We start from the raw sequence: 27,040 nt of genomic DNA, 5'->3' as shown, positions 1-27,040 counted from the left end.
TGGCCAACGTCTGACAGAGGTACGTCACGGCTACCCGAGGGTAATCCCCTGTGTACCCTAGGAAAACTTCATGGTTGTATGTAGAGCGTGTTTTCCACATGGCGATGTGTCAGCACTTCTTCTGATGCTATCATCTGTTTTGTCTATAGTGGCTTAATGCAATGCACGTCAATTACCATTAATGTGGGTTTTAAAGTCTACGGTCTCTTATCCTAACATTCAAAATTTTCCTATGTATAGTTTATTTTTGTGAACAGTATGTTTCATCCATGCGATCATTAATCTGTGAAATTGTGAGTTACACAAAACATATATTTCTTTCACCCAGTACGTGCAAAGTACACAATACGGCCCATCGAAGTGACGGTTCATCCTGATGTTATAATACACCGTGTTTTCACTACAGATCGATGTTTACTTTTTGAAACGTTATTTGAACAAGATCGAGTTAAGTCCTGCCCTCCGACCCTGTATCCTGGTTACCACCACACGCACAGCACATGGCCCTCTCACACGACAGGAATGGGACAGGAATGGGACAGGAATGGGACAGGAATGGGACAGGAATCAACACTACTATGTGTCACAGTCTACTGGACGTCTACGCTCACATACACTCAGACATGCTGGCAAAGGTTGTGTTAATTGTTTTCTTTTCTTTTACTGCTTACAAGTGTTCCACGGGACAAGGTGAGTTGTTTATTTCCCCTTCTTTCAGATTTTCAGTGTATTTTGCTAACTTGATGATAGTTCCAGTCTGTAACACTGCCCACCTTCCACATCTACCCCGGGTGTGAGCTATGTTGATACTCATATCCAGCACCAGGTAGCTGCATTTGACATATTACCTGTGGGTACATACCCTGTTAGCAGCTGCATATTACCTTTGTAGATACCCGCTTGTAAAGTTAGTCGCTGAAGAGTACCTGTGCACATACCCTGTTGAGATGTTAGCAGCTGCATATTACCTTTGTAGATACCCGTTTGTAAAGTTAGTCGCTGAAGAGTACCTGTGCACATACCCTGTTGAGATGTTAGCAGCTGCATATTACCTTTGTAGATACCCGCTTGTAAAGTTAGTCGCTGAAGAGTACCTGTGCACATACCCTGTTGAGATGTTAGCAGCTGCATATTACCTTTGTAGATACCCGCTTGTAAAGTTAGTCGCTGAAGAGTACCTGTGGGTACATACCCTGTTGAGATGTTAGCAGCTGCATATTACCTTTGTAGATACCCGCTTGTAAAGTTAGTCGCTGAAGAGTACCTGTGGGTACATACCCTGTTGAGATGTTAGCAGCTGCATATTACCTTTGTAGATACCCGTTTGTAAAGTTAGTCGCTGAAGAGTACCTGTGCACATACCCTGTTGAGATGTTAGCAGCTGCATATTACCTTTGTAGATACCCGCTTGTAAAGTTAGTCGCTGAAGAGTACCTGTGGGTACATACCCTGTTGAGATGTTAGCAGCTGCATATTACCTTTGTAGATACCCGCTTGTAAAGTTAGTCGCTGAAGAGTACCTGTGCACATACCCTGTTGAGATGTTAGCAGCTGCATATTACCTTTGTAGATACCCGTTTGTAAAGTTAGTCGCTGAAGAGTACCTGTGTGCACATACCCTGTTGAGATGTTAGCAGCTGCATATTACCTTTGTAGATACCCGCTTGTAAAGTTAGTCGCTGAAGAGTACCTGTGCACATACCCTGTTGAGATGTTAGCAGCTGCATATTACCTTTGTAGATACCCGTTTGTAAAGTTAGTCGCTGAAGAGTACCTGTGGGTACATACCCTGTTGAGATGTTAGCAGCTGCATATTACCTTTGTAGATACCCGTTTGTAAAGTTAGTCGCTGAAGAGTACCTGTGCACATACCCAGTTGAAATGTTTGCAGCTGCATATTACCTATGCAGATACCCGTTTGTAAAGTTTGTCGTTGAAGAGTACCTGTGCAGATACCCGGTTGCAAAGTTAGTCGTTGAATAGTACCTATGCAGATACCCGGTTGTAAAGTTAGCAGCTGCATATTACCTGATAATTGCCTGTTGCCATGGCAGGTACTGAGTGTCCTGGAGATATCACATTCGTTATGGAATACACAAGTTACTGGGACTGTAACAGCAGATCTGGGACCTACTGCACAGGAAGCTGCTGTTGTTGCTGCTGCGGGTACTGGGGGAACTGGGGGTACTGGGGGAACTCGGGGTACTGGGGATGCTGTTGGGACCTCTTCTACGACGACTTTCTGCAGGATCTCGGAGGCGTCGACGGGACAAAGGTCATCATTTACGTGCATGTACCAGGACGATTGTACCATTGTAGTTTCCACTTGCTTCAGCATAAAGCAAGCAACTGTTGATCTAGTGTGACTACTACGCCCAGAGGACAACATGTTTCCGGTTTGGTCGTTGTTGTTGTGGAGAATAAACCGTCGTCAGTTCCGTAGGTGATGGTGGCGATGCTATCGTTGTGGTCGGAGTTAGCAGTAGCGTCAGTGGCCGCGACCTGCTTCCCTTAGCAACGACTGACAACCGTCTGATAATGGTGGAAGACAGAGACGAGCTTCTTAGGTCGGCGTCCATGATTCGCCAGAAATTATGCAACTGTGAGTAACAGGAAATCAGTCTCGCGTGTCATAACAGCCCGCCGACTTCGAGCAATGTGCAAGTGCGTGGACGTGGGCGTGTGCGTCTCCCAGGGTGGATGGGTGTGTAGGGAATAGATTAGTGCATCTTCAGATGGTTTGCATCATCCGGTAAATTCCCGCCTCCAGAACGATGAGACACCTTCCATTACATAAGTCTATAACAAACTGGTGACATTTCTGTAACACGACGCAGGCTGTGTACGTACAACGTTTATATCAAACAGTGACAGTCAAACACTTACACAAATAACGTGACAGTCAAATATGTACACATACAACGCGACAGCCAAACATGTACACACAATGTTTCTGTCGAACATGTACACATACATTGTCTCTGTCAAACATATACACACACAGTATTCCCGTCAATCACATACACATACAACGTGACAGTCAAACATGTACACATACAATATCACAGAACGCCGTCAGATTTACTGGGCGTGATACAATCACACGGGATATTATTTACACCCTGAATGTACGTACTACAGGTACACTATGAAGTGTAGGTTCCAGGAAGTGATTTGTGTGGAGACCTTGTTAATGAAGTCGTCCATTTATACCATCCATGAGGAGTACGACGTGTGTGATGCCACTGAGTAGTGTGACAACCTTTAGTTCATAATCCACACAGTCGTGATATAGTCAATCCTGGGGTTTGAAACCACGGTCAAAATATATTCTTTCAAAACAAACCTGTCCAGCTAAACTGGAGTGAACTGAGACTGTAGATTCACGTGGTTTTAAACAGTAGCTATTGCCTTTTCATGTTTATCACAAACGCTGGATGAAGTGTAAATGTATATATTTTTGTTGATATCAGCATGCCAGAAAGATGTGACTTTTGTTATGGCTTGGGATGAAGTCTCATCTGGTCGTCAATCATGGGGTTGGTGCTCTGGTGGGCTTATATCCGAGTTCCTCAAGACTATGGGCGACCAGCTGGCGGTGACCTCAATCGAGTGGCTTCCAGACGGCAGCGCCTATGGCTGTCAAATGAACTGGTGAGACTTCTCCAGTAACTGTTCCTGCCACAAGTCACAATGGAAGGAGTTAAGTCCATCTCTGCTCTATGAAAACATCGTCAACAGATTCTCAAACCTTAGACCAGAATATCCCAATGTGGTAGTGTTAATCACAGACCGACATGTTGGATTTTCCCCCGAAGACACCCAGGTATTTCGGGACAACAACGTTCTAGTGATTACAGTTGAGATTGGAAACAACGAAAGTCAAGAAGAGTTACGGGCCTTGGCAACATCCAGCAACGTGTCCTTCTCGTTGGGGAATTGGAGTTCCCTGTCAGGGCTCATTCCAGAACTCAGAGACCTCGTCTGTAACGGTAAGTTAGAAGGCAGACATAGATGGTAGAGTTTGAAATAAATGCTCTTCCTTTCAACAAATGTTTAAGTCCATTTCATATTTATTTCTTTTTATTACAAATAGTCATTTAAAACATAATTATTGTGAATATATGCATTTTATTATTTCAGATATATCGCTACAGCCGAACACTGTGGGTAGGTATTTGTGGTCCTGGTTGTCTCTGCTTTAGCGAATGTTTAGCGTAACGACGAGAACGTCACATCGTTACATAAAATTGTACTCTTGGAAACCTATCACTGTTCTGTTAATTAGGTCTGGTGTTCTTAGACAATGCTAGAATTAACGCCATTAAATGATTCCAAATGCCCGATTTGCCAATTTGCAATTTGAAGTCTGTATTTCAGCTGAATGAAACATAGACTGGAGCAATCGTCGTTTTCTTGAAAAACACACTTCCGTAATATGCAACGTTTTTGTAGAGACGCAAACAAGCAACAGGAACCAATCAGTGATGGTGTAACTTTAACTAAGTACTAAACCTGTTGTATGAGTTTTCATAAATATTTCCATCAGACGCGTGATAGAACAAAATGAACATAGTTTGTTTGATCTGCTCGTCTTTCTCAAGAAAATCAAACTGCCTCTAGTCTTTGCGAAGTTTTCATAACGCACTAAAGTAACACTTAGGCATCACAGCGCACTTCACTGTCCTTTGTCTTCGTTTCAAGCTTGTGAAACAAGAACAGATATCACTCTCCTAGTTGACCTCTCCCACAGCATGACCAAATATGTTCCATCCATCATAACGTTGCTGACGACGTTCCTGAAGACACTCACCGTCGCAGACATGGACCAACACGTGACTTTGATAACCTTCTCATCAGAGGTCACAATTGTCTTGGAAAACAGCTTTAATGTATCTGACCTCCTCGCCGCCATCAACGAGCTGAAGCCTCAGCATGGGGTGTCGGACTTATCTGGAGCTTTAGCTCAGGCCGTGAATGTTGTGAAGAGGTCACCGCGTCTCCTCATGGACACTGGCCAGACTTGTCCAGCATTGGTGGCCTTTATTTTGTCCGACGGCTTGTCTCAAAGTAGAGCTGATGTTCTGGAGGCAGCCACGAATATAAAACGACTCGGTGTCACGATTTCATTTTTGTCCCTTGGGATAGAAAGTACAGTCAACGAGAAAGAGGCTATAATTTCGAACCCTTGCCTGTTGCAGTCTCTTAACCACTCCATTAACTATACGTTCCTGACTGAGCTACATGCTGATGTAGTGAATGGTGAGTGATCGTTTGTGTATGTCTATGTGCACTCGTAGAAGTATGTGAAATAGTTTACGTACGTTAGTTTTAAGATGATTTCTGTCACAGCAAAAAAGCAAAACTAAATTGATAGCTAGTTATATCTTTTTTGTTGCACTGAATGTCCATGAAAGATTAATGATTATCTCCTAAACGGTTATCTCCCTTTTATCAGAAAACACTGTTGGAAGCGACGCAGACGTGGAGAATCGTAAGTTCGAAATATTTAATATCATATACATTTTCCTGTAGCTTTACAGACTCACCGTAGAAACCATGTACTCACAAAGGTAAATCGTAGTTCCTCCTAAAATTGTGAAAGACAATAACTGGTTATCAATGTTTGAGTCGAACTATTTTTTTTAGATTGCAGCTACACTCCAGCCAATGTTACTTTCATCATCAACGTTGAAAATGAGGCTGTCGCTCAACTATATGTGGGGGAATTTATAAAGTTCACCAAATCACTATCTACTGCTCACAATATCAGTGTTTTTCATTCTTCTGACATTTTGCCTACGTTACCAACCGACGTGACATCTCACAAAACTGCCAGCTCAACCTTACCAGAAATGCTCAACGAGGTCCAGTTTCCAGCCGATGTCAGCGGCGCGAATTGCATCATCATCATCAGCGACGATCACGTGGCAGCACCGGCTCCTCTCTTCCGGCAGATATGGCGTCTTGCTGACTCAGGGTCAAAGGTTATGTCCGTTGGTATTGGCAGAAATGTCAACGATTACGTCATAGAGCGAATAGCTTCAGTTCCAAGATACGGCTTTTCTTCGAGACCCGTTTGGGAAACTGACATTCCATCGATGATGTGGAACAGGTATTGTGAAGGTAGGCTTCAGCCTTTTGTACCTGTACCTGTCTCAGTACACATACGGACACATGGCCTGTTCAGTGACCTCCGGGGAGGTGTTGATTTAAACCCATTGGGTATACAAAATATGTTAATATTGATTATCATTAAACATTCATCTTATTTTGTCTCCCCAAACGAAAATTCAAAGAGATGGTCCACAGAATATTTGGTCCTTTCTAATCTCAGTCTTAACATTTATTTGGTGATCATTGACATATGATATTTGATTGATATCGTTGACAAGTGGACTTCATTTGCTCTTAACAAGATATGCGAAAAATGTATTACTTCAAGTTCGTCGTTGGTCGAAGCTGCTGACTGCATACAGCTCATTTTCATCACTATTTGATCCTTGAATAAGTCGACCGTTATTGGACGCGTGACGGACTACGAGGGTTTAGCTTTGTTTTTATATGGCATGTCTTGATGTTTCCGCACTCGTATCTGTTATAAATCGATGTCTGTCGTTGTTCTACCTTTCCATAACCAAGTGTCCATCACACTCACACTACTTTGTCATTCGATAACCCATACTTGAGTTGATGGATATGGATATGAAAATAACACTTTGCTGAAAGATATCCGCGACTGGGTTCTGTTGTTCCACTGTTCACATACATCCAGGTTTGATGTGATCTCGATCTCTCTCTGTACCACCGTCTGTGCTGTTTCAGCATGTGGCTTCACCACCGCCATCGACCTGGTGTTCCTCGTAGAGGCCAGCTCTCAAACCTTTTCTCAGTGGAACGATGTCCTCACCTTCCTCATGGACGCTAGCGACAACTTACCCGTCGGCAGACACAACGTCATGGTCAGCGTGGTAACATTTGGTCAGCAGACGGTAGCCCAGATCTTGTTCAATAGCTACAGCAACAAGATGGAGCTATTCAGGTCAATCCACAGTCTACAGCCTCGGAGCGGACCGGTTGATCTCACAACAGCCGAACAGGATGTGGACTCATTATTCGCAGGTGCTCGCGGAGGAAGACCTGAAGCAAAGAAGGTCGCGGTGCTTGTCATGGCACAGGTGATAACACGTGACCTCAACACTCGTGAGGACACTCATGTTATCTTGATGGATATTGGTGCTAAGAGAAATTATTCGCCATCCCGATTCCTAAAGAGTTCTGACATTTGTATACACCTCGAAGGAACAGACGACCTGGTCACACACAGCCGAGACCTGCACGACATAGTCTGCACACCTGGACCATGAACAGGAGGGTTGTGCGTTGTGCGTCTCGCACCAAGCTCTGTATGTTGGAAGTTGTGCGTTGGGCGACTCGCATCAAGATCTGTATGTTGAAGGTTGTGCGTTGTGAGACAGAAAGGATGGAGTGGCTGAAGTGTTCGTGAAATGCTGTCACAGTTTTCAGCTGCAGCTAGAAAACTAGATAGATCAAAACCACCAGCCAGCTTGTAGTGACTTGTAGGGTTAACATACAATCATGTGCATGGTTACAACACTAACACTGTCGCAAAATAAGGAAATATGCCGTACAAATGTGAGTATATGTTCATCTGTTATAGAGTAACTTGTCTTGGAAAACAGTAGACATTTAAACTTACTTCATTCTACCAAATAAAAACGTCTGAATTTCTTAACATATACACAAATGTAAACAGCGAGGACAACGTCAGTTCACTGAATGAAGTCATAAGTAAAAACCTCATTGTTTTCATATTATTCGTGAAAATGTATGTATGGCAGAATGGAAATGTTGACAACCACAGCATAGCACTTGCATAATATATATCTTCTGACAATTTCATGGTAAAAAAGGGCAGAAAATTAGGAATTGTAAGAAAACTCAAGTGAACATACCACCCGTGTGGCACGAGAACAATCGACCAAGTTTCATAGATCACAGACAAAGATGATTGTTTATATACCCTGATGAATCTCAAGGCATCAAACGTCCATGGCACTTTTACACTACACATACCGGACGTGAATGGAAACATGCTCTTTTCCTTCATTCAACAATATTTCGTCATTATGTCATTTTGACGTTTGCAAAAAACATAGCATGTCTCCAGCAAGAAAACCAGTTGTGACTGGACGCTTTCCAACGCACAGGTAATTCACCGGCTTTTGCCTGTGGCGTCAGTACAATTTGAACTCGATCAGCTTCTGTTTGTCACCTGTCAGCCTCATACGACGACTGACAGATATGAACATTTCATGATGGTGACGTTTCTAACTACAGGCAGTTTGTAAAACAACTCCATCTCCGACAATAGTAGACCCGAACCTGCGACATGTGTAAAGTAGTATCGACTGGCTAAATGGCTGAGAAACCAAACCAACTGAACGATTATTTTACTCTCTGGAGGCCCTATGGCTTGATGCAAGAACATGATACAACATTACAAAGTGTAGCTACTGTCTGTCGTTTATGTTGGTTCTCTGTACTTGAAACGCTCTGAAAATAACTCACCTGTGCCCACATGAAGCGAACATATAATGCACGATGGGTGACAGACACGTCCGCAGCCTCACTAAGTGAATAGTGATATCTTTGGTTGTGGGTATGACATGATATGATTGGACTTATCTACCAAGCATTGAGTTATCCCAGCAATTTGTAACTTGCACAAGTTGTTACCAATGAAGGCAAACAGATGTGAAGAATCCCCCTTACTGCGTCTCCGTGAGGAGGCAGACAGCAGAGCCAAGAGCCATGTATTGGGTAAGTAAACACCTCCGTCTCTGTTGATTGAGGGATTGTTCCGTTTCATGGAACCACCTTATCCTCAGTGACTAATCTTTATCCAAACATCTTTACCTGTAACTCGTTAACCTAATCAACACAAGCCTGCACACCAATCAGTTGAAGCCTGTACATAAGTTGAAGCCTGTACATCTATCAATCGAAGCCTGTACATCAATTAATAGAAACCTGTATATCTTGTTACCCATTGTTATCAGTCTACTGTTATGTGTATATATACTGCAACCCTTTAGTTTTACCCTCACTGCACCTGAAGAAGAGACTAGAATCTGTCTCGAAACGTTGTGACCTTGTATAATAAAGAAGTTGAACCATAAAGCACTTTTAGTTTGATTCCTAAATGCCTTTGAAACAACATGTAAATTTTGTGCTTTTGTCATCATCACCAATGATGATTGTATTCCATGTGTTGTCATCAAAATTAGTAATACATGTGGTGCACTACATATATGATCACAACATCTGTAAAATGTAGGACATGTGTTTGTTGTAAATATTGAATCGCCTCAGTGAGTGGGACTTACTGAGGGAACAACACAGGGATTTGAGATGGCCCCTGTTATTAAACAAACATGGTGGGGTTGACGGTTTGTCAGCTGCTAGACAAGTAGGAATTAACCTATATTTTAATACAGTTGTACAGTTCCCGTCACCAAACACTTCAGTTTATAAGTTAGTATACGAGATCTTCAGTCGTCGACGTCCTCAACACGCCAGGAAGCAAACCACGTCAGCCCCGAGATCATCAACGTTACGACGACGACTCCAGGTGACTCTCCCCTGCCACTACACCCACCGCTTACAGACGGAGACAGAAAAGCAGAATATATCACATGCAAGAAACACTGTACTTCAAGGGGGTTTTGAGGACAAGCCACGTCTGTGGAATGTTTGATTAAGCGAAACCTTTAATGGTGTCGAAAATCATCAGATGGAGTTCTAATACCTTCAGCGTGACCCAGGTTCACGAAGACGCTACGTCTGTGTTTTATATAGTCCACGTTGACCGTTGATGTCCTAAAGAAATATAAACAGAGCCTACCCAAGTGATGGCACTATTTTCTATGCTACACCGTCCTCTGTGAATGCCGTAACTGATGACGTCGCCAGAATGTACACCTCTCCTGATGAAACAGAGAATGTCATTAGTATATCTGGACGAAAACAAGTATATACAAGCGGTTACTTCAACCTACACCACTCAGTATTGGGTGAGTTTTGTGGAAGAGATTTGTCACCTTATTCATCTTGACGAAAGGTCAGCAGGAAGTCCTTAGTCCTTGGCATCACACGGACACTCCTGTCGGTCACTCGAGCTGTGGAGATCCAGAACGCACAATCATGCATTTAGGACGTAGACGCAGAGACAGTTACTTATATGTACAGTTACAAATGGTGACACAGCCGCAGACTAAGACATGAAGACAGTCACAAGTGGTGACATAGGCGCAGACTAGGACATGGAGACAGTTACAGATGGTGACATGGACGCAGACTAAGACATGAAGACAGTCACAGGTGGTGACATAGGCGCAGACTAGGACATGGAGACAGTTACAGATGGTGACACAGCCGCAGAATAAGACATGAAGACAGTCACAGGTGGTGACATAGGCGCAGACTAAGACGTAAAGACAGTTGCAGATGGTGACATGGACGCAGACTAAGACATCACAAGGGTACTGCCGTCGGTCAAGCTGTGGGGATCCGGAACACGCAATCACGTGTTTAGGACGTAGGCGACAGAGACAGAAACATATGGTGACATAGGTGCAGACTAAGACATGAAGACTGTAACGGGTGGTGCCGAAGGCCAAGACTAAGACATGGAGACAGTTACAGATGCTGACACAGGCAAAAAGTAAGAGACGACGACAAATATAGATACAAAAACAACCACCACGGAGAGAAGCATTTTAGACAAAAGATATCTATATACAGATACAAACATAGATAAATCACACATCCAGAAATGGAGCACCAACAAATGCGCCCAGGGAGCTATCAAAGATTATCCAACAGATAAAAACTGCTAGGTGACCACAATACATTCATAACATCCTCTTTGTGATCTGTTTGTAATACAATTATGACCTCCTTTCATGAAAGACAAGGTGACCCCCTTTCAGAAGCATGGACTGTAACCATGAAGAGACAGGGTGACCTCCTTTAAGAAGCATGGATTGTAACCATGAAGACACAGGGTGATCTCCTTTAAGAAGCATGGATTGTAACAATGAAGACACAGGGTGATCTCCTTTAAGAAGCATGGGTTGTAACCATGAAGACACAGGGTGATCTCCTTTAAGAAGCATGGATTGCAACCATGAAGAGACAGGGTGATCTCCTTTAAGAAGCATTGGTTGTAACCATGAAGACACAGGGTGATCTCCTTTCAGAAGCATGGGTTGTAACCATGAAGAGATAGCTTGGCCTCCTTTAAGACGCATGGATTAAAAAGTTAAAAGCGGCGTAAAACTGAACTCACTCGCTCATTAATCTGATAAAAAGCTTTTGATACGACATCTTAGAAAAGACTTGACTTTGTATGCATATAGTATGTCAGCTGGTTTTCGCAGACCATTTTTTCACCTACATTCGGGTTTACAGTAAATACGTTAACTTCGCATCCCATTCAGTTGTTCCCGATGACCACAGTGGGGGTATCTTACCCACATGTCTTCACGTGTCATATGGTTCACGATGACCACTATGGGAGTATCTCACCCACATCTCTTCACGTGTCATATGGTTCCCGATGACCACTATGGGAGTATCTCACCCACATGTCTTCACGTGTCATATGGTTCCCGATGACCACAGTGGGGGTATCTCACCCACATGTCTTCACGTGTCATATGGTTCCCGATGACCACTATGGGAGTATCTCACCCACATGTCTTCACGTGTCATATGGTTCCTGATAACCACAGTGGGGGTATCTCACCCACATGTCTTCACGTGTCATATGGTTCCCGACGACCACTATGGGAGTATCTCACCCACATGTCTTCACGTGTCATATGGTTCCCGATGACCACTATGGGAGTAACTCACCCACATGTCTTCACGTGTCATATGGTTCCCGATGACCACAGTGGGGGTATCTCACCCACATGTCTTCACGTGTCATATGGTTCCCGATGACCACTATGGGAGTATCTCACCCACATGTTTTCACGTGTCATATGGTTCCCGATGACCACAGTTTAGGTATCTCACCCACATGTCTTCACGTGTCATATGGTTCCCGATGACCACAGTTTAGGTATCTCACCCACATGTCTTCACGTGTCATATGGTTCCCGATGACCACTATGGGAGTATCTCACCCTCATGTCTTCACGTGTCATATGGTTCCCGATGACCACAGTTTATGTATCTCACCCACATGTCTTCACGTGTCATATGGTTCCCGATGACCACTATGGGAGTATCTCTACCACATGTCTTCACGTGTCATATGGTTCCCGATGACCACAGTTTAGGTATCTCACCCTCATGTCTTCACGTGTCATATGGTTCCCGATGACCACTATGGGAGTATCTCACCCACATGTCTTCACGTGTCATATGGTTCCCGATGACCACTATGGGAGTATCTCACCCACATGTCTTCACGTGTCATATGGTTCCCGATGACCACTATGGGAGTATCTCACCCACATGTCTTCACGTGTCATATGGTTCCCGATGACCACAGTGGGGGTATCTCACCCACATGTCTTCACGTGTCATATGGTTCCCGATGACCACTATGGGAGTATCTCACCCACATGTCTTCACGTGTCATATGGTTCCCGATGACCACAGTGGGGGTATCTCACCCACATGTCTTCACGTGTCATATGGTTCCCGATGACCACTATGGGAGTATCTCACCCACATGTCTTCACGTGTCATATGGTTCCCGATGACCACTATGGGAGTATCTCACCCTCATGTCTTCACGTGTCATATGGTTCCCGATGACCACAGTTTATGTATCTCACCCACATGTCTTCACGTGTCATATGGTTCCCGATGACCACAGTTTAGGTATCTCACCCACATGTCTTCACGTGTCATTTGGTTCCCGATGACCACTATGGGAGTATCTCACCCACATGTCGTCACGTGTCATATGGTTCCCGATGACCACAGTGGGGGTATCTCACCCACATGTCCTCACGTGTCATATGGTTCCCGATGACCACAGTGGGGGTATCTCACCCACATGTCTTCACGTGTCATATGGTTCCCGATGACCACTATGGGAGTATCTCACCCACATGTCTTCACGTGTCATATGGTTCCCGATGACCACAGTTTATGCATCTCACCCACATGTCTTCACGTGTCATATGGTTCCCGATGACCACTATGGGAGTATCTCACCCACATGTCTTCACGTGTCATATGGTTCCCGATGACCACAGTTTATGTATCTCACCCACATGTCTTCACGTGTCATATGGTTCCCGATGACCACAGTTTATGTATCTCACCCACATGTCTTCACGTGTCACATGGTTCCCGATGACCACAGTTTAGGTATCTCACCCTCATGTCTTCACGTGTCATATGGTTCCCGATGACCACAGTTTATGTATCTCACCCTCATGTCTTCACATGTCATATGGGTCCTGCTTGGTCAGGTGCTTGGAGATTTGTTATAAGGCACTGGGGTGTCTTGATATCCATTGTTATATAGTATCCATACTATATTATATCGTTATATTATTTATATTTTAAACCATTTTTGCACACAAAGGTTGATAAGTCGGAGAAACCACTCCCACTCGGGTTCAAGATGAACAGTTTAGAAGTGGGTATAAGGACAGGGATACAATGTAGTGCTCAGGCTTGATGACAGCTTGTATATGATACGGGGCAACATGAGACAGAAATGTATGCGTCATGGATACCCCAGGATAATTCCCTGTTATTCCCCACAATCTGAAACGCAATCTTTGAAGTGTAACACTTTGCTGTCATCAACCCCAGGAAAACTTCCTGGTTGTATGCAGAGTGTGTTTACCACATGACGATGTGTCAGCAGAGTGTCACTAATGTGTGACATTGTAGCAGGTACGTGACACAAAACCTATAGTCATTTCATCCAGTATGGATAAAATAAGCTCCATTGCTCATCGAAATGGTTCCCCTGGTGTTATGATAGACTACATTTTCTTAAACATTAATCTCCTAATCGAACAGGATCGCGTTAAGTCTAGCACTCCGACCCCGTATCCTGGTAACCACCACACGCATAGCACATGGCCCTCTCACACGACAGGAATGTGACGTCAGTACAGCAGGAATCAACACTACTGTACGTCTACGCTCACATACACTCAGACATGCTGGCAAAGGTTGTGTTAATTGTTTCCATTTTCTTAATTGGTTACACATGTTCCGCGGGACAAGGTGAGTTGTTATCTTTAATTGTTTCAGATCTTTATCATATAAAGTTAAATTGCACATTACAAATCTGGCGCCTTTAACATGTCCCATGATAATGCCTGTCTGTAATACTGCCCAGCTTTCACATCTACCCCGGTGTGAGCTATGTTGATATGTTACTCGTACCCATCTTATCTCACATCACGTGGGGTGGTATAACGCCGGCTTGTAAATTAGCCGCATTTTACTTTGAATACCTGGGCAAATATCTGGTTGTAAAGCTAGTCGCTGCCCAGTACCTGTGCAGGTTAATGGTTGTAAGGTTAGTAGCTGCATATTACCTGTTCACATACCCTACTGTAAGGTTAGTAGCTGCATATTACCTGTGCATATACCCGACTGTAAGGTTGGTAGCTGCATATTACCCGTGCAGATACCCGGTTGTAAAGTTGGTAGCTGCATATTACCTGTGCAGATACCCGGCTGTAAGGTTGGTAGCTGCATATTACCTGTGCAGATACCCGGTTTTAAGGTTGGTAGCTGCATGTTACTTGTGTAAGTACCCGGTTACTGTTATATGTAACTGCTAAGTACATGTTCCTTTGTCAGGCACGGATTGTCGTGGAGATATCACACTTGTTGTGGAATACGCAAAATTCCCCTTTAACGACCTAACTAACTGCAACTGTGACGGCAAACGCGGGTCCTACTTCGTAGGCAGCTGCTGCTGGTGCTATTCCTGTTGGGACATCTTCTACGACGACTTTCTGCAGGAGATCGGAGACATTAGAGGGGCAAAGGTCATCATTTACGTGCATCATCAGGTAACAGTGTACCGTTGTGCGTTCGACTTGCTTCAACGTAATACAACCAGCTGTAGAAGTGAATGTTGGTCTAGAGTGAACAGTACGCCCACAACACCACAAGTTCCCGGTTTGGTCGTTGTTGTTGTGGAGAGTACACCGTCTGCCGAGGTGATTGACATCGTCAGTTCCGTAGGTGATGGTGGCGATGCTATCGTTGTGGTCGGAGTTGGCAGTAACGTCGGCCGTCGCGACCTGCTTCCCTTAGCAACGACTGACAACCGTCTGATGATGGTCGAAGACAGAGACGAGCTTCTTAGGTCGGCGTCCATGATTCGCCAAAAAGCATGCAACTGTGAGTAACAGGAAATCAGTCTCGCGTGTCATAACTGCCCGCCGACTTCGAGCAATGTGCAAGTGCGTGGACGTGGGCGTGTGCGTCTCCCAGGGTGGATGGGTGTGTAGGGAATAAACTTTTGTCTTTAGAACCACACTGATATGGTTTGCATGATGCTACGACTGGTCTATAACAAACTGGTTACACTTCTGCAAGACGATACAGGCTCTGCGCCTCCCTCTATAGCTTGTTTCCACTCTTATTTGTGAGACTGAAAGCACGGTTATATGCCGTTTATAACAGCCTTTCAGTTACGATATTGTCAAACGTACTCACATACCACGTCCCCTTCAGACATACACATAAACAACGTTCCTGTCAAACATATACATATATACCACCTCCATGTCAAACATATACATATATACCACCTCCATGTCAAATTATGTATACCACCTCCATGTCAATCCTATACATATATACCACCTCCATGTCAAACATATACATATATACCACCTCCATGTCAAACATATACATTTACAACTATGCTGTCAAACACATACATATGTACCACCTCCATGTCAATCATATACATATATACCACCTCCATGTCAAACATATACATATATATCACCTCCATGTCAATCATATACATTTACAACAATGCTGTCAAACACATACATATGTACCACCTCCATGTCAATCATATACATTTACAACTATGCTGTCAAACACATACATATGTACCACCTCCATGTCAATCATATACATTAACAACAATGCTGTCAAACACATACATATGTACCACCTCCATGTCAATCATATACATTTACAACTATGCTGTCAAACACAAACATATGTACCACCTCCATGTCAATCATATACATTTACAACTATGCTGTCAAACACATACATATGTACCACCTCCATGTCAATCATATACATTTACAACTATGCTGTCAAACACATACATATGTACCACCTCCATGTCAATCATATACATTTACAACTATGCTGTCAAACACATACATATGTACCACCTCCATGTCAATCATATACATTTACAACAATGCTGTCAAACATATACATATGTACCACCTCCATGTCAATCATATACATTTACAACAATGCTGTCAAACATATACACATGTACCACCTCCATGTCAATCATATACATTTACAACTATGCTGTCAAACACATACATATGTACCACCTCCATGTCAATCATATACATTTACAACTATGCTGTCAAACATATACATATGTACCACCTCCATGTCAATCATATACATTTACAACAATGCTGTCAAACACATACATATGTACCACCTCCATGTCAATCATATACATTTACAACAATGCTGTCAAACATATACATATGTACCACCTCCATGTCAATCATATACATTTACAACAATGCTGTCAAACACATACATATGTACCACCTCCATGTCAATCATATACATATATACCACCTCCATGTCAAACATATACATATATATCACCTCCATGTCAATCATATACATTTACAACTATGCTGTCAAACACATACATATGTACCACCTCCATGTCAATCATATACATTTACAACTATGCTGTCAAACACATACATATGTACCACCTCCATGTCAATCATATACATATATACCACCTCCATGTCAAACATATACATATATATCACCTCCATGTCAATCATATACATTTACAACAATGCTGTCAAACACATACATATGTACCACCTCCATGTCAATCATATACATTTACAACTATGCTGTCAAACACATACATATGTACCACCTCCATGTCAATCATATACATTTACAACAATGCTGTCAAACACATACATATGTACCACCTCCATGTCAATCATATACATATATACCACCTCCATGTCAAACATATACATATGTACCACCTCCATGTCAATCATATACATATATACCACCTCCATGTCAAACATATACATATATATCACCTCCATGTCAATCATATACATTTACAACTATGCTGTCAAACACATACATATGTACCACCTCCATGTCAATCATATACATTTACAACTATGCTGTCAAACACATACATATGTACCACCTCCATGTCAATCATATACATATATACCACCTCCATGTCAAACATATACATATATATCACCTCCATGTCAATCATATACATTTACAACAATGCTGTCAAACACATACATATGTACCACCTCCATGTCAATCATATACATTTACAACTATGCTGTCAAACACATACATATGTACCACCTCCATGTCAATCATATACATTTACAACAATGCTGTCAAACACATACATATGTACCACCTCCATGTCAATCATATACATATATACCACCTCCATGTCAAACATATACATATGTACCACCTCCATGTCAATCATATACATTTACAACTATGCTGTCAAACACATACATATGTACCACCTCCATGTCAATCATATACATTTACAACAATGCTGTCAAACACATACATATGTACCACCTCCATGTCAATCATATACATTTACAACTATGCTGTCAAACATATACATATGTACCACCTCCATGTCAATCATATACATTTACAACAATGCTGTCAAACACATACATATGTACCACCTCCATGTCAATCATATACATTTACAACAATGCTGTCAAACACATACATATGTACCACCTCCATGTCAATCATATACATTTACAACAATGCTGTCAAACACATACATATATATCACGTCCATGTAGGACATCTGTATGCAAAACGCCCCTTTCAAACATATACATATGTACAACGTCCCTGTCAAATTTACAACGCATACAGCGTGACTGTACACCATGATGAAGGAAGGAATGGAGGACGGGAGGAATGGAGGAAGGAAGGAATAAAGACACGAGTTTTTTATGGATGAAAACTTCTTTATTGTGAAGAATCACGACGTTTCGAAGTATGTTCTTACTTCTTCATCAGGTGAATGAAACAATGGAGTACAACGAGCTATGTATGTACCTGTAAGAACAACAGTATGACAAAGGAAGCCAGTAGTTAATAGGTGGATGGACAGGAGTGGAAGCCAGGAGGGTTGTTTACCCAGATGGGGTGGGGTATAATGGACAAAGGAAGTCAGGGAGTGTTAATCCAGGCGTGGGTGATGTGATAACAGTGGCGGCATGTAACAAGTAGTAAGAGACAAGTGGGAGTGGGCCTTATTGGTAGTATGTACAAGGGTGAAGTGGGCAGCAATGATAATGAATTATTCCAATATTAATAAGTCCCAAGCGCTAGGGAGATGTGTTCCTTGGTCACAGTTAATAGCTGGTCGGCTTCTTCTGATGTCTATGGCCTCTTGCAATTTCCTTTGCCGCCAGTTGCTGTTGTCGACAGATAAGGCCTTGGTGGCTTCCCATATGATGGTGTGGTCCTAGTTCTTGCTGATGTGTTCGGAAACAGCAGATTTGAGGTCAAGTTTGTTGACGGATGCCTGATGTTCTTTCAGTTTGGTGTTGAGGGGCCTAAGGGTTTCGCCGATGTATGTGTCACCACAATCACAGAGGATTTGATATACGCTTCCTCTGGGGGCTACTGGTGCCTTTGTCGTTGGCGTGTAGGAGGGTTTTGATGGTCTTGTTGCTGGAGAAGGTGACATCTATGTTGGCTTTGTTTTTCACTAGTCGGGAGATCTGATGGCTGACAGGGACTAGGTAGGGAATGGTGATCCTGATGGGTGATGAGGCAGCTTTGGGTTTAGGTTTTGAGGATTTGATGGTCTTGTTGATTCTAGAGACTAGGAGTGCAGGGTAACCATTGATGGAGGTGAATGTGTCCTTTAGGTGGTCCAGGTCTTTGTTGAGAGCATCGGAGTGGCAAATGGCTTTGGCACGTCTCGTGAGCGTTGCAATGATGGCTTGTTTTATCTTGGGATGGTGGCATGAGTTGTAATGGATGTACTGGTCTGTGTGCGTGGACTTGCGGTAGACAGAGGTCTTGAGTTCGTTTCCTGTATTGTGGAGAGACACATCCAGAAAGGGTAAGTGTTGATTCGCTTCTGTTTCCATGGTGAACTGGATTCTTTGGTGCTGCGCATTGAGGTGATTAAGTAGTTCTGTGGGATCGTCCTGGGGTGCTATGATGGTAAATGTGTCATCCACTTTTCTATACCAAGATTGGGGTTTGAATGGTGCAGTTGAGAGAGCTGATTCTTCGAGTGATGTCATGAATATTTCGGTGGTGAGTGGCGACAGTGGTGATCCCATGGGTAGTCCATGTATTTGCCTGTAGATTTTGTCGTTACATGTGAAGTAAAATGTGTCAAAGCAGCTTGCAGTGAGGCTGATGATATTGTCTGCTTGTATCGGAGGATGTCTAGGGCTTCTTGTAGATGGATGTTCGTGAAGAGATCGATGACGTCGTAGCTGACAATGGTGCCTGTGAGGTTGGATTCCTTTAACAGATTGGCAAATGTTGAAGAGTCACTGATGTAGGAATTGCCATCTTTGGCTCAGGGGGCCAGGAGTCTGGAAAGGAATTGGGCAGTGTTGTAGAAGACGGATCCTTTAGACCAGACTAGTATTCTGGCTTTAGGGGGGTTCTTGTGGATCCTGATTGTGGCTCTTGACTGTGAGTTGATGGAGTTGGTGTGGTTGAAGGTGTCATTAATTTCTCTTCTCTGGCGAAGGTCCTTGAGGGTTTTCTTGTGTTGTCACCCTAGTTTGGCTGTGGGGTTTTTCTGGATAGTTTGGCAGGTGGTGTTGTCGGAGAGGGTCTTGTTGACGAGCTTCAGGAAGTCCGGGTATTCATGATGACGGTAGCCTAACCTTTGTCAGCTTCTGTGATGGTGGTATTATTGTCTGTGATGAAGAAGTAAGGATCTACTTCGAAACGTCGTGACTCTTCACAATAAAGAAGTTGTCATCCATAAACAACCCGTGTCATTATATGTATCACTTCTAAATGTCATTCAAAGACATCAAAGGAAGGAATGATCTTTATTTCCTACATTGGTTATGGAGGGTACAATCATTACACATATCATACATGATTTATCAACAATTAAGTGGCTGTTAAAACATATTGAAAACAAATAGTTTGCCGGGCGAGACTCTGTCACCCAAGTGTTTCCGCGTGATATTATCTACACACTGCATGTACAAATTACAGGAACACAAACGCTGGATGACGTGTAAATGTATATATTTTTGTTGATATCAGCATGCCAGAAAGATGTGACTTTTGTTATGGCTTGGGATGAAGTCTCTTCTGGTCGTCAATCATGGGGTTGGTGCTCTGGTGGGCTTATATCCGAGTTCCTCAAGACTATGGGCGACCAGCTGGCGGTGACCTCAATCGACTGGCTTCCAGACGGCAGCGCCAATGGCTGTCAAATGAACTGGCGAGACTTCTCCAGTAACTGTTCCTGCCACAAGTCTCAATGGAAGGAGTTAAGTCCATCTCTGCTCTATGAAAACATCGTCAACAGATTCTCAAACCTTAGACCAGAATATCCCAATGTGGCAGTGTTAATCACAGACCGACATGTTGGTTTTTCTCCCGAAGACACCCAGGTATTTCGGGACAACAACGTTCTAGTGATTACAGTTGAGATTGGAAACAACGAAAGTCAAGAAGAGTTACGGGCCTTGGCAACATCCAGCAACGTGTCCTTCTCGTTGGGGAATTGGAGTTCCCTGTCAGGGCTTATTCCAGAACTCAGAGACCTCGTCTGTAACGGTAAGTTAGAAGGCAGACATAGATGGTAGAGTTTGAAATAAATGATCATCCTTTCAACAAATGTTTAAGTGCATTTCATATTTATTTCTTTTTATTATTACAAATAGTCCTTTAGAAACATAATTATTGTGAATATATGCATTTTATTATTTCAGATATATCGCTACAGCCGAACACTGTGGGTATGTATTTGTGGTCCTGACTCTCTCTGCTTTAGCGAATGTTTAGCGTAACGACGAGAACGTCACATCGTTACATAAAATTGTACTCTTGGAAACCTATCACTGATCTGTTAATTAGGTCCGGTGTTCATAGACAATGCTAGAATTAAAGCCATTAAATGATTCCAAATGCCCGATTTGCCATTTGCAATTTGAAGTCTGTATTTCAGCTGAATGAAACATAGACTGGAGTAATCGTCTTTTTCTTGAAAAACACACTTCGGTAAAATGCAACGTTTTTGTAGAGACGCAAACAAGCAACAGGAACCAATCAGTGATTGTGTAACTTTAACTAAGTACCAAACCTGTTGTATGAGTTCTCATAAATATTTCCATCAGACGCGTGATGGAACAAAGTAAACATATTTTGTTTGACACAACGTGTGTTGTACTGGTATGCTCTGAACGTCTTTCTCAAGAAAATCAAACTGCTTGTAGTCTCTGTGAAGGTTTCATTACTCACTAAAGTATGACAGGCATCACAGCGCACCTCACTGTCCTTCCCTTCTTTTCAAGCTTGTGATACAAGAACAGATATCACTCTCCTAGTTGACCTCTCCCACAGCATGACCAAATATGTTCCATCCATCATAACGTTGCTGACGACGTTCCTGAAGACACTCACCGTCGCAGACATGGACCAACACGTGACTTTGATAACCTTCTCATCAGAGGTCACAATTGTCTTGGAAAACAGCGTCAACGTATCTGACCTCCTCGCCGCCATCAACGATCTGAAGCCTCAGCATGGGGTGTCGGACTTATCTGGAGCTTTAGCTCAGGCCGTGAATGTTGTGAAGAGGTCACCGCGTTTCCTCATGGACACTGGCCAGACTTGTCCAGCATTGGTGGCTTTTATTCTGTCCGACGGCTTGTCTCAAAGCAGGGCTGATGTTCTGGAGGCAGCCACGAATTTGAAACGACTCGGTGTCACGATTTCATTTTTGTCTTTTGGGATAGGAAGTACAGTCAACGAGAAAGAGGCTATAATTTCGAACCCTTGCCTGTTGCAGTCTCTTAACCACTCCATTAACTATACGTTCCTGACTGAGCTACATGCTGAGGTAGTGAATGGTGAGTGATCGTTTGTGTATGTCTATGTGCACTCGTAGAAGTATGTGAAATAGTTTACGTTCGTTAGTTTTAAGATGATTTCTGTCACAGCAAAAAGGCAAAACTAAATTGATAGCTAGTTATATCTTTTTTGTTGCACTGAATGTCCATGAAAGATTAATGATTATCTCCTAAACGGTTATCTCCCTTTTATCAGAAAACACTGTGGGAAGCGACGCAGACGTGGAGAATCGTAAGTTCGAAATATTTAATATCATATACATTTTCCTGTAGCTTTACAGACTCACCGTAGAAACCATGTACTCACAAAGGTAAATCGTAGTTCCTCCTAAAATTTGTTAAAGACAATAACTAGTTATCAATGTTTGAGTCGAACTATTTTTTTTAGATTGCAGCTATACTCCAGCCAATGTTACTTTCATCATCAACGTTGAAAATGAGGCTGTCGCTCAACTATATGTGGGGGAATTTATAAAGTTCACCAAATCACTATCTACTGCTCACAATATCAGTGTTTTTCATTCTTCTGACATTTTGCCTACGTTACCAACCGACGTGACATCTCACAAAACTGCCAGCTCAACCTTACCAGAAATGCTCAACGAGGTCCAGTTTCCAGCCGATGTCAGCGGCGCGAATTGCATCATCATCATCAGCGACGATCACGTGGCAGCACCGGCTCCTCTCTTCCGGCAGATATGGCGTCTTGCTGACTCAGGGTCAAAGGTTATGTCCGTTGGTATTGGCAGAAATGTCAACGATTACGTCATAGAGCGAATAGCTTCAGTTCCAAGATACGGCTTTTCTTCGAGACCCGTTTGGGAAACTGACATCCCATCGATGTTGTGGAACAGGTATTGTGAAGGTAGGCTTCAGCCTTTTGTACCTGTTGCATCCACGGGCTCTCTCCACACATGCAAATCTCAGTACACATACGGACACATGGCCTGTTCAGTGACCTCCGGGGAGGTGTTGATTTAAACCCATTGGGTATACAAAATATGTTAATATTGATTATCATTAAAATTCATCTTATTTTGTCTCCCCAAACGAAAATTCAAAGAGATGGTCCACAGAATATTTGGTCCTTTCTAATCTCGGTCTTAACATTTATTTGGTGATCTTCGACATATGATATTTGATTAATATCGTTAACAAGTGGACTTCATTTGATTTTGACAAGATATGCGAGAAATGTATTACTTCAAGTTCGTCGTTGGTCGTACTTACTGGCTGCATGCAGCTCAGTGTTATCGCTATTTGATCCGTGCATAAGTCGACTGTTATTGGACGCCTGACGGACTACGACGGGTCAACCGTGTCTTTATATGACATGTCTGTAAGTTTCCGCACTCCTATCTGTTGTAAATCGATGTCTGTCGTTGTTCTACCTTTCCATCACACTCACACTACTTTGTCATTCGATAACCCATACTTGAGTTGATGGATATGGATATGAAAATAACACTTTGCTGAAAGATATCCGCGACTGGGTTCTGTTGTTCCACTGTTCACATACATCCAGGTTTGATGTGATCTCGATCTCTCTCTGTACCACCGTCTGTGCTGTTTCAGCATGTGGCTTCACCACCGCCATCGACCTGGTGTTCCTCGTAGAGGCCAGCTCTCAAACCTTTTCTCAGTGGAACGATGTCCTCACCTTCCTCATGGACGCTAGCGACAACTTCCCCGTCGGCAGACACAACGTCATGGTCAGCGTGGTAACATTTGGTCAGCAGACGGTAGCCCAGATCTTGTTCAATAGCTACAGCAACAAGATGGAGCTATTCAGGTCAATCCACAGTCTACAGCCTCGGAGCGGACCGGTTGATCTCACAACAGCCGAACAGGATGTGGACTCATTATTCGCAGGTGCTCGCGGAGGAAGACCTGAAGCAAAGAAGGTTGCAGTGCTTGTCATGGCACAGGTGATAACACGTGACCTCAACACTCTTGAGGACACTCATGTTATCTTGATGGATATTGGTGCTAAGAGAAATTATTCGCCATCCCGATTCCTAAAGAGTTCTGACATTTGTATACACCTCGAAGGAACAGACGACCTGGTCACACACAGCCGAGACCTGCACGACATAGTCTGCACACCTGGACCATGAATAGGAACAGTATAATTCAAATGGGAGATTGGCGACACGTTGTCACATCAAGATCTGTATATTGAGGGTTGTGCGTTGTGCGACTCGCACCAAGATCTGTATGTTGAGGGTTGTGCGACTCGCATCAAGATCTGTATGTTGAGGGTTGTGCCGTGTGCGACTCGCACCAAGATCTGTATGTGGAAGGGTGTTCGTTGTGCGACTCTCACCAAGATCTGTATGTTGAAGGTTGTGTGACTCGCACCAAGATCTGTATGCTGAAGGTTGTGCGACTCTCACCAAGATCTGTATGTTGAGAGTTGTGCGTTGTGCGACTCGCACCAAGATCTGTATGTTGAGGGTTGTGTGACTCGCACCAAGATCTGTATGTTGAGGGTTGTGCGTTGTGCGACTCGCACCAAGATCTGTATGTTGAGAGTTGTGCGTTGTGCGACTCGCACCAAGATCTGTATGTTGAGGGTTGTGTGACTCGCACCAAGATCTGTATGTTGAAGGTTGTGCCGTGTGCGACTCGCACCAAGATCTGTATGTGGAAGGGTGTTCGTTGTGCGACTCTCACCAAGATCTGTATGTTGAGGGTTGTGCGTTGTACGACGCGCACCAAGATCTGTATGTTGAAGGTTGTGTGACTCGCACCAAGATCTGTATGTTGAAGGTTGTGTGACTCGCACCAAGATCTGTATGTTGAGGGTTGTGTGACTCGCACCAAGATCTGTATGTTGAAGGTTGTGCGACTCGTACCACGATCTGTATGTTGAGGGTTGTGCGTTGTACGACTCGCACCAAGATCTGTATGCTGAAGGTTGTGTGACTCGCACCAAGATCTGTATGCTGAAGGTTGTGTGACTCGCACCAAGATCTGTATGCTGAAGGTTGTGCGACTCGCACCACGATCTGTATGCTGAAGGTTGTGCGACTCGCACCAAGATCTGTATGCTGAAGGTTGTGCGACTCGCACCCAGATCTGCATGTTGAGGGTTGTGTGTTGTGCGACTCGCACCAAGATCTGTATGTTGAAGGTTGTGCGACTCGCATCAAGATCTGTATGTTGATATTTCTGCGTTGTGCGACTCATACCAAGATCTGTATGTTGAGGGTTGTGCGTTGTGCCAATCACACCAAGCTCTATATGTTGAACGTTGTGCGTTGTACGACTCATATCAAGGTCTGTATGTTGATATTTGTGCGTTGTGCGACTCACGCCAAGATCTGTATGTGACGGCAGTGACATTGTGACTGTATATAATGTCACTACCGTAACGCAATATCAAGGCCGATTTATCCTCTGTCGTTACAGTACCCTGCCTTATCGTAGCCAAAAAGTTACTCTTGTATGCTTATTGATTTATTCATTTGATGCCAAAAGTTTATGGTAAATACGATTCTAAAAGATCTGATATCTTTCAATTGAAAATATAGATTCCAACAACATTAAACTTGCAAAATGTCACCGTCGTAACAAAATCTGACCTTACTCACAAAACCCATGATAATCGCAGTGACCATAACGGTAACGACAGTCACTAATAATATCAGAAATAACACAGTAACTGGTCCCCAAAGATACAGACCACATGGTTTCCCATGATTTCCCCTAGTGTCTGTTGTACTTGGCATTGTTTGGCTTCACAAAATCAGTTGGTTTCAGTGGTAGCCACCGTAAAGGTTAGGACATACACAAATCTCAGATATAATTTTGTACACACCTTTTCGCGATAAAATTCAGAAATATGAATTTTAATGTGTCAGTGTTTGACAGACATGTTTCCTCGCTGCCATTGCTGAATCAGAAGACAGTAAGGAGTAACCATTATTGCTTTTACCTTGTTACCTTGTTTACCTTGTTACAAAGTTTGTGACAAAGTCTTTTTGTACAAAAGTACAAACGGGCCAAACCACGCCAAGCATGAGGCTACAACGTCATTAATCAAATGATGAAAGATTCTTTTGAAAAACATGAAAAAGACAAAAAACGTCAAACTGCACATTGGCCACTGGAGTTGTGACACATGAAAAACAAATAAAACTGGGGTGTTTGGGGGGTGGAAATAGATATAAAAAATATGTTTTTCCCAATTTTGTTACTGTAAAGTTTAGGATAAATTGAGATAAATTAGTTACCATAAAAAAATTAGTGTTTTTGAGTTTGTCGGAACAAACCTATAACATAAATATGCAAGAATTTTGTGAATGACTGTCTTTTATGTTATTTCTGTATTTGAAGCACCGTGGAAATAATGGAGCTTTGCCCACTTGACGCAAACATATAATGAACGATGAGTGACCGACACGTCCGAAGCCTCGCATTTTGAAAATAGTGACACCTTTTGTTTTGGGCAAGACATGTCATTGGACTACAAAGCATTGAGTGTTTCCTTGTGACAAGTTAGGTAAATAAGAGAGGATGTCCGGCCTTTGTTAAAGGAAGCAACAATAGAACCATGCAGACCAGCACAATTGCTGGCACCAGCTGCTACCAATGAAGGCAAACAC

The 27,040-nt window shown here is 43.0% G+C and overlaps 1 protein-coding gene and 1 pseudogene across 1 annotated transcript; both read left to right on the top strand.

Annotated features, from left to right (window-relative positions):
* Window positions 1-2,086: 2,086 nt before the first annotated feature.
* Window positions 2,087-9,204, top strand: LOC137294270 (collagen alpha-6(VI) chain-like; annotated as a pseudogene).
* LOC137294269 (collagen alpha-6(VI) chain-like) lies at window positions 8,763-26,678 on the top strand. Its single transcript, XM_067825277.1, has 7 exons — window positions 8,763-8,844; window positions 14,881-15,429; window positions 20,617-21,135; window positions 21,291-21,317; window positions 21,873-22,430; window positions 22,819-23,295; window positions 24,006-26,678. Exons 1-7 carry the CDS (start codon window positions 8,763-8,765, stop codon window positions 24,545-24,547), a joined length of 2,754 nt encoding a protein of 917 aa, XP_067681378.1. The 3' UTR covers window positions 24,548-26,678.
* Window positions 26,679-27,040: the final 362 nt, after the last annotated feature.

The sequence above is a fragment of the Haliotis asinina genome, chromosome 8 (genome assembly GCF_037392515.1).
Source record: "Haliotis asinina isolate JCU_RB_2024 chromosome 8, JCU_Hal_asi_v2, whole genome shotgun sequence".
Lineage (NCBI taxonomy): Eukaryota > Metazoa > Mollusca > Gastropoda > Lepetellida > Haliotidae > Haliotis > Haliotis asinina.
This window is presented reverse-complemented; position numbering and strand designations above follow the sequence as displayed.